We start from the raw sequence: 9325 nt of genomic DNA on the forward strand, positions 1-9325 counted from the left end.
TCTCCCTCTTGCTCATTCCTCTGGACTCTGTTTTCCTTTTGAGTGCTGAGTATTTGAAACAAATGCTGTCCTCAGGGCCTTCGCACTGACTCTTTCCACAACAAGCAAACACGTCCCCAGATAACCTCATGACCCCACTGTCTTCCTCCAGGACTCTGAAAATGGCAACTTGTTTGCAGATCTTCCTGAACTTCAGTGAAATATAACATTTCCATTTACACTGTTTTATACCTGTTTTTTTTTCCATAGCACCTGTCATCATCTGACATGGTATATATATTTCTATTTTCTAAGTCATATATTTTTTCTGGGAGTTTTGTTTTTCAGCACTGTATATTCTTACCCTGGAAGATGGTCAGTCCTTAAGAAAAATTCCTCAAGTGCATGAAAAATTTTGCATTAAAATGATAATATTACATGACCTGCTGGGGAAAAGGTTGTGTGTGGTATGGAAACTCCTAATCACAGGTGTCACAGCATATTCCTTAAAGGCAATATGATCAATATAAATATATATATATTATTGCCTTAACTGAAAAATATAAAACCTAGCATTCCTTTTTTTTAAATTGTAGCATTTCATATGTTAATGCCCACATGTGTAAAAATTAATCATGTTATTTTCTTTTTTAGTTGTGACAACCACCATATGCTACCAGGCAATGATACACGAATTTCAGAATTTCTTCTTTTGGGACTTTCAGAGGAACCAAAACTTCAGCCCCTCATATTTGGGATTTTCCTCTCCATGTACCTGATCACTGTGTTTGGAAACCTGCTCATCATCCTGGCCGTCAGCTCAGACTCCCACCTCCACACGCCCATGTACTTCTTCCTCTCCAACCTGTCCTTGGTAGACATCTGTTTCACCACTACCACCATCCCAAAGATGCTGCTGAACATCCAGACACAGAGTAAAGTCATCACATATGAAGCCTGCATCACCCAGATGTATTTTTTCATACTCTTTGCAGGTTTGGATGTTTTTCTCTTAACTGTGATGGCCTATGACCGGTTTGTGGCCATCTGTCACCCCTTGCACTACATGGTCATTATGAACCCCCGGCTCTGTGGACTGCTGGTTCTGGTGTCCTGGATCATGTGTATCCTGAATTCCTTGTTACAATGCTTAGTGGCTTTGCAGATGTCCTTCTGTACAAACTTGGAAATCTCCCACTTTTTCTGTGAACTCAAACAAGTGGTCCAACTTGCCTGTTCTGACACCTTTTTAAATAACATCATGATGTATTTTGGGGTAGGGCTGTTAGGTGGTTGTCCCCTGGCTGGTATCCTTTACTCTTACTCTAAGATTGTTTCCTCCATATGTGGAATCTCATCAGCTCAGGGGAAGTATAAAGCATTTTCTACCTGTGCATCTCACCTCTCAGTTGTCTCCTTATTTTATTGTACAAGTGCAGGAGTATACTTTAGCTCTACTCCTACCCACAGTTCACAGTCAAGTGCGACAGCCTCAGTGATGTACACTGTGGTCACACCCATGCTGAACCCTTTCATCTACAGTCTCAGGAATAAAGACATAAAAGGGGCTCTAAAAGGAGTTTTGGAGATGATGGTTATGAAAAGCCAACCATCCTGGGACTGAAATAGTTCCCATGATTGCAGGGCTGAAAACATTTTAGAGCCAGATATTGCAATTTTTTTTATCGGATTGTGGAAAAAGCAGTTGCTCTTTCCATTTATTGTCTGAAATTACCATTTCTTTGATTTAAACTTCTTTCTACAATTTGATAACTCACTTGATTAAGCTTTCAGCTGTCTGATGTATGGACAGTTTTCTATTTATCTATTTTCCTACTCTCCCCATTTTTTCCCTCAATCTTGGATGAGAAATATTGGAAATTCCATTTCTTTCATGGGACAAATTAGATTTCTTAAAAATAATGCTTTCTAAAATTAAATCTATCTTCCTAAAAAAATTTTTTTTTACAGTTTTCCTGAGGGAATGATCATGAGCTATGTTCCATACATGGAAAAAAAGTACCCTTGGCAACTAAGACCACTTATATAATTTTATTGCAGAGGAAAATCTGAAGCCACAGTTTATAGTTAGGTTAGGGTCTGTCATTCTTTTCTATATCACTACCTTATCTGTTCTTACTGGTAATGACAACTCTAACATGCTACTGAGTTTTATTACTGGTCTCCTGGTGTTATTCTTTTATTCAGCCTGGTGTCTCATTGCCTACTGTAGGCATTGACAAAAATTGATTATCAAACATATATCTCTAAGTAGAGTCTACATTGAAAACCAAATTTGAATAAATAGATTGACTTTATGTGGTCTTGGTGTCAGAGATGACTTTACATTTGAAGAAGCAAAATATTTAAGCACACGTTCTATTATTATGAAAAATTTTCTTTTCCATACTGTACATCTACTCGTTGAAGTATGGAGGACTAGTGTCCATGTACAAGAGTTTTTTTTAAAAAAGTATAGTTGACATACAATATAATATTAGTTTCAGTTGTACAACATAGTGATTAGTCATTGATATGAACCCCCAATCCTACTTCTGGGTATCTATTCGAAGATACAAGAAACATTAACTTGAAAAGATATATGCATCCCTATGTTCATTGTAACATTATTTACAATATACAGAAGCTTTCTAGGAATCCATTGATAGATGAATGGATAAAGATGATGTGGTATAGACACCCACGTTTGATGGTTAAAATTTGGGAGGGGCATCATAGCTGTGGAAGTCCTCCTTGAGCATGGAGTGGTCCCAGGCTCACACCCAGCTCCCCAGCCCAGGGTACCAGTGCTGAGAAGAAGAAGTCCCCATAAATTCTGACTATAAAAACCAGCAGAGATCATGGCTGAGAGATGGAAGGCTACTGGAGTCCCTGGTCTTCCTCTTAAATGCCCTGTGCATGGACTTACTTGCTGACAGACTCACTCACTCTGAGCTCCAGTACTGGGGTAGCAGCTTGAGAGGCACCAGGGACGTATGGGGAGGAACTGAGTAGTCTGGACTCAGAATAAGGGCTGGAGAGGCAGCATCCTCCCAGACAGAAGTGCTGGTAGAAGACTTTGTTCCTTTATTGAGCCTTCTTCTCATTCAGCCTGCATGCCCAGGAGGCCACCGGATCTGAGTCTCCATCAACCTGGCTAAAACTGTTTGCCCTGTCCTGGTGATTTTCTGACTTCTTGCCATGCCCAAATTATGGGCCCACTCAAGCTGCTTCCAGCGGCTTTTCCATACAAACAGCCTATCTTTGTGCCTGCTGAGAACTTTCCGAAAACTTCTCCAAGATCTGGCCTTGGTGTGCCCATACGTATTGCTAAGCCGCCTCGAGCCTGGCGGTAGCAAGTGTCAGTGTACAGCTCACCCTCTCCCAGGCACCTTAGCCTAACACAAGGGGCAACCATCTGTAGATCACTTCATAGCTCATATCAGTAGCCCCAGGAAAAGCACAGGTTGCAGAGACCTTGGCCTGCACCAGAATCCACACAATAGACTCCGGAACTAATACACTGGTGGCCAGCTTTGGACTACCAAAGTCCACACCAGAGCTCCACCCAACTGGCTCCACAAATAAAACACCCAAAGGGCAGACTCAACAGGCACCAGAGTCCCAATAAAGTGAATCTTGCTCTATAGGGTCAGCCCCTGCCCAATAGCTCCTCCACTGTGGAGCTGTCTTTGCAAACAATAGCCTGAGGGCCGATCCCTCCCATTGATGTGCCAACAGCAACCAAGGCTCAACTACAACAGGGGGCACACACAACCCACACAAGGGACACATCTGGAGAACCAACTGAAGAGAGAGACTTTCCCACTGAGCCCCACAGGACACCTACTACATAAGGCCGCTCTATTGAGACTGGGAGACAAAGCAGCTCTACCTCATGCATAGAAACAAACCTTGGGAGGCAGCCAAAATGGAGACAAAAGAAACATGTCCCAAATGAAAGGAGAGAACAAAGTTCCGGGAGAAGACCTAAAGAAAATGGAGACAAGCAATCTACCAGATACAAAGTTCAAAACTCTGATATAAGGATGTTCAATAATTTCAGTGAGTACTTCAAGAGATAGGAAACATTAATACAAAGATAGAAAATACGAAAAAGAGCCAGTCAGAAATGAAGAATACAATAACTGAAGTAAAAAAAATCATTAGAGGGAATCAACAGTAGATTAGATGAAGCAGAGAGTCGAATCAGTACTTTGAAAGACAAGGTAGCAGAAAACAACAACGACGACAACAACAAAAAGAATCCAAAAAAATGAGGATAGTTTAAGGGGCTTCTGGAATAACATCAAGTATAACAACATTTGCGTCATGGGGTACTGGAGGGAGAAAAGAGAGAAGAAGGAATTGAAACTCTATTTGAGAAATAATGACAGAAAATTTCCCTAACCTGGCTAAGTAAATAGACTTACAAGCTCAGGAAGCACAGAATCCTAAGCAAGGTGAATCCAGGAGGCCCACACCAAGATACGTCATAATTAAAATGCCCAAAGTTAAAGACAAAGAGAATCTTAAGAGCAGCAAGAGAAAGGCAATTACTTAGTTACCTACAAGGGTGCTCCCATGGAACTGTCAGCTGACTTTTCTAAAGAAACTTTGCAGGCCAGAAAGGATTGGAACAAAATATTTAAAGTGATAAAAAGTACAGACCTACAACCAAGATTACTGTACCCAGCAAAGCTATCATTTAGAATCGTGGACAGATAAAGAGCTTCCCAGACAAGAAAAAGCTAAAGGAGTTCATCAACACCAAACCAATATTGCAAGAAAAGTTCAGGGGTCTTCTTTAAGAAGAAAAATGGAAAAAAATATCAAAAATATAAATAATAAAATGGCAATAACTATAAATGTATGAACAATTTCTTTGAATGTAAATGGATTAAATGCTCCAATCAAAAGACATAGGGTGGCTGAATGGGTAAGAAAATAAGACCCTTACATATGCTACCTAAAGGGGACTCGCTTCACATTGAAAGATACCCACAGACTGAAAGGAAAAGGATGGAAAAATATATTTTGTGCAAATGGAAACAGAAAAGAAAAAAAAAGAAGTTAGTGTAGTAATTCTTATACCAGACAAAATAGACTTTAAAACAAAGGGTATAATAAGAGACAAGGAACGAGCCAGCAATTCTATTTGTGAGTATTTACCTAAAGAATTTCATATCACGACTTCAAAGGGACATGTGCATCCACATATTCGTTGCAGCATTATTTGCATTAGCCAAGATATGGAGGCGACCTGGGTATCTGTCAAGAAATGAATGAATAAAGAAGAGATAGTATGCATATACAATGGAATAATACTCAGCCATAAATATAAACAAACAAACACATAAATAAATAAATAAAAGAAATCTTGCCATCTGCAACAACATGGATGGACCTGGAGGGTATTGCATTGAGTGGAGTTGGCCAGACAGAAAAAGACAAATGCCATATGATTTTACTTATATGTGGAATCTAAAGATAAAAATAAATGAAAAAACAAAACAGAAATAAACTCATAGATACAGAGAACATTTGAGGGTTGCCAGATGGGAGCAGCATTGGCGGACGGGTTAAAAAGAAAATGGGATAACAGATACAAATTGGTAGTTACAAATACTCACGAGTATGCGAAATATAGCATAAAAAATATTGTCGATGATATAATTAAAGTAGGGCAAGGAAATTAAAATGTTAATCAAGCCATGATCAGAGGCTGCAATATGTTGATGAGCTCTGCAGCCAGGCCACCTTAAGAACAAAACAAGATTTCTACTGGGATTGCTAACACTCATTCTCCACACCTGTGAAGGGGAAACAGGAACCAAGAGTCATTTCCTCTGGCTAAAAGCATGGAGAACCTATGGAATAGAGGCTGGGAACTGCCAGCAGGCCTTTCACTCTACATTTCTTACCTTTTCACAGCTACATATTCTTCCCCTTCCTCACTGTATGTCCATATCAAAGGAAATAGAAACTAAAGAATGACATATAAACTGAATTCCCTGAACACTCAGGGTTCCTCTCAGTGCTTTTACTCTTACCTCTCACTGTCCTCGACTCTGTGTGTCACTGTCCTTCTTAGTGTCTTTACTCCGACTCTCGCTATCTCTCTCACTGTCCCTCTTACTCTCTGCCTCTGAGAGAAGACCATAATCTGTCTGTGGAGTGTCATCCCTTTTCTAATAAACTTTCTTTTTGACTCTAACTTTGACATGTGTGTTGAATTCTTTCTTCACTCTCTGCCAGAGGACCCTTTTCTTCTCTTGGTGCAGGGCTTGGTCTCCCTCCCACTCGGGGAAATTTGCCTTGTCCTGCATCATAATAATAACTAAATGTGGGGTCATATGGGTACAAGACTTATTGGGGTGATCGCCTTGTAAGTTACATAGATGTCTAATCCGTATGTTGTACACCTGAAGGTAATATAATATTGTATATCAAGTGTAATTGAAAAATAAAAAAAGTATTAAAAATAAATTACAAAAATTCAACCAAGTAAATTTGAAGCTCTAATTTGTTTATTAAGTGATTCACAAATTGGGCAACATCCCATCTAGCAACTGTGAGGGCGAGCTCCCAGGGATTGTACAAAATAAAAGTTTTTATAGGAAGAAAGGTTGGCCAAAGGAGCTATTAACAAAAGAAAAGAAAGGATTGTTTTTGGGCCCTGACATCTTTTCTTTGGGAGAAGAGAAGAGGAAGGATTATTATTATGCAAATTCCCTTTCCTTTCTAAGCAGGATCCAGAGGGCCCAAGTGACAGATTATTTTACTGATACCTTACAGAAAAATTCCCGACTAGTTGATTAAAATTTTGGAGAAGTTGAAACTTCCATTAGATACATATTAAATCTAAGTTTGGCATCATGGGCTTCTGATTTTCTCTTTAACAGTAGTATGGATGTTTTAACAATATTAATTCTTCCAATCAGCAAACACGGAATATTTTTTCATTTATTTATGTCTTCATCAATATCTTTCAGCAATGTGTTACAGTTTTCAATGTACGGGTCTTTCAGCTGCTAGGTTAAATTTATTCCTAGGTATTTTATTCTTTTCTAAAATTTATTTTTATTAAATTTATCATGATGTCATTGGTTAATAAAATTATCTAGGTTCCAAACGTACAACTGTATAATACATCATCTGTATATCGCATTGTGTGTTCACCACTCAAAGTCACATTTTTTCTGTCACCATTATTTGATTCCCTTGACCCCTTTCTACCTCTCCCTTCCCCGCTTTCTCTCTGGAAATCACTATATTGTTGCCTGTGTCTCTGAGTTACTGTTTGTTTTGTTCTTTGTTGCTTTCAGTTTTATATTCCGCGTATGAGTGAAATCATATGGTTTGTGACTTTTTCTGTCTAGCTATTTTACTTTTTTTTGATGTATTTGCAAATGGGATTGCTTTATTAATTTCTCTCTCTGACAGTTCATTATTAATGTATAGACAGCATATTTCTGTATATTGATTTTGTATCCCACAAAGTTATTCAGTTCGTTTTTCAGTTGTAACATATTTTTTCTTTTTAATACTCCATTGGTGTATAATGACATGAAATAAACTGAGTATACTTAAAATGAAAAATTTGATAAATTAAAAGAGCCAAACGAAAATTAGCAGTATATACTGCAATGGTTTATTTACATGTAATTTAAGAAGGTGCTCAAAAGTTTTCAGTGCTTTGTTATATAATCGTAAAAAATGTAATCACCCTGATCCTCTGTTTCCTTATTTCTGATAATGATGTGGGATGATAAACTTAATTCAGGTGGATATTGTTAGGAATAAGTAAAATGTCTGAAAGTATTTGGTGAGTCTAAGAACTCTTTTACAGGTATGGACTATATATATTTACATATATATGCATTTGTACATGATTTCCTTTCAAATAAACATGCTTACATGTATGTGTACAACACAGACTCATTAATAATCTCACCTTTAATGTTGAAAAGAACTCTGGAAGAAATTTGAAGAGAAAAGAAATGAAAAGAATGACAGTTAAATTCACATGAATCTAAAAGAATACGAAATTTAGACATAATGATTTAAAATAATTACCTTAGTTTTAGTAATAAATTACTTTTCTTAGTTTAAAGCACAAAGGCCTCCGAGCCAGAATCACATTTACTTCTGTACCCCAAAAAAGAGTGTCTACCCGTGCCACTTGAGTCAAACACTGAACAACGAGAATTGCGGTGGAGACATAGCCTCACAGGCAGCGCTACGCAAGGAGAACCAGAAAGCTAACCCTCAAAAGCCCAAACCACCCACCCCACTTATTGGCAGTTGAAATTTAAAGGATGAAATTGCAGGTAGGCGTTTTCAATGTGTGGTCAGTGGTGAGTATGTTCTGATTGGTTGGATCTGGTGTTACAAAAAGATATTTTAGGAGTTCTGCTCATCAACCTTCCAGCACCAGCTAGTGTCGGAGCCAGCCGACGAAGTAATTCAGGGTACCTGAAAGGGGGAGCATGGACTGAGGAAAAGAAAGAAGACAGACAGAACTGCAGGAGGGAGCACAGATACAAGCTGTCTGTGTCTGTGTCCCCGAGTTTATTCAAAACACACTACTTATAGCATTGCAATGAGAAAACAGCAGTCAAGACTCAAGGTCAGCCCAATTACCTGTTCTGCAAAACAGATGCAGTTTTCACAACTCCTTTCTTTGAAAGCACTGAGTGATTAAAATAGTTTTAGTACCATTTATCTCAAAGCTTGCCAATTTAACTCAGCTCCATAGTTTATCTCAAAGCTGGCCAATTTAGCTCAGCTCCCAACATCTCCCCCTTTTTTATTTTTTAGTTGCCTGAACCTTCCTGGTTCTGGCGCAAGGCGACTGTGCCTGTCTTAGGTGGCCTCCTGCGAATCTCTGGATCTTACCCGTCATTGGTATATGTATTCCGTCATACATACCCTGTCTTAGGTTGTCCAGGTTCCAGGGGGTCCTTACCTGTCTTTGACTACCAGCCACTATACAGGGGGTTGCTTTAATTTAAGTTTTAAAGAATGTATTTCTGAGCCGAGATCTCACAGAGTTCTCATAGTACATTTCAATACAAGTGGCATCAGACACATAAACACCAACATGCAGCAAGCCAGAGTTATTACTGATCCCAACAACTGGATAAAGGGTCCCCAGGTAGGGACTATACCTTTTAGGCCTTTCAAGAAATCCTGTACAGTTTGCGCAGTATTAATCTGAAGTTCAGGGGCCTCTTTCAGGGCCAAAATTTCTCTATGAAGTTGCACTAAATCTAAGGACATGTTGGCGCTATGCCATATTCCCTGTAAGTGATTCTTAATTTTCTCCCATGGGTGAGAGGTT

At 38.8% G+C, this 9325-nt stretch overlaps 1 protein-coding gene across 1 annotated transcript; it reads left to right on the top strand.

The window, feature by feature from the left end:
- The first annotated feature begins 649 nt into the window (after nucleotides 1-649).
- Nucleotides 650-1603, top strand: LOC120616964 (olfactory receptor-like protein OLF4). The gene has a single exon (XM_039880511.1). The coding sequence runs from the start codon at nucleotides 650-652 to the stop codon at nucleotides 1601-1603; it is 954 nt and encodes a 317-aa protein (XP_039736445.1).
- Nucleotides 1604-9325: the final 7722 nt, after the last annotated feature.

This window comes from Pteropus medius, unplaced genomic scaffold (genome assembly GCF_902729225.1).
Source record: "Pteropus medius unplaced genomic scaffold, Ma_sr-lr_union100, whole genome shotgun sequence".
Lineage (NCBI taxonomy): Eukaryota > Metazoa > Chordata > Mammalia > Chiroptera > Pteropodidae > Pteropus > Pteropus medius.

Coding starts and splice junctions, on each gene's coding strand:
- LOC120616964 (XM_039880511.1), top strand. CDS start 650: ATGCTACCAGGCAATGATACACGAATTTCAGAATTTCTTCTTTTGGGA.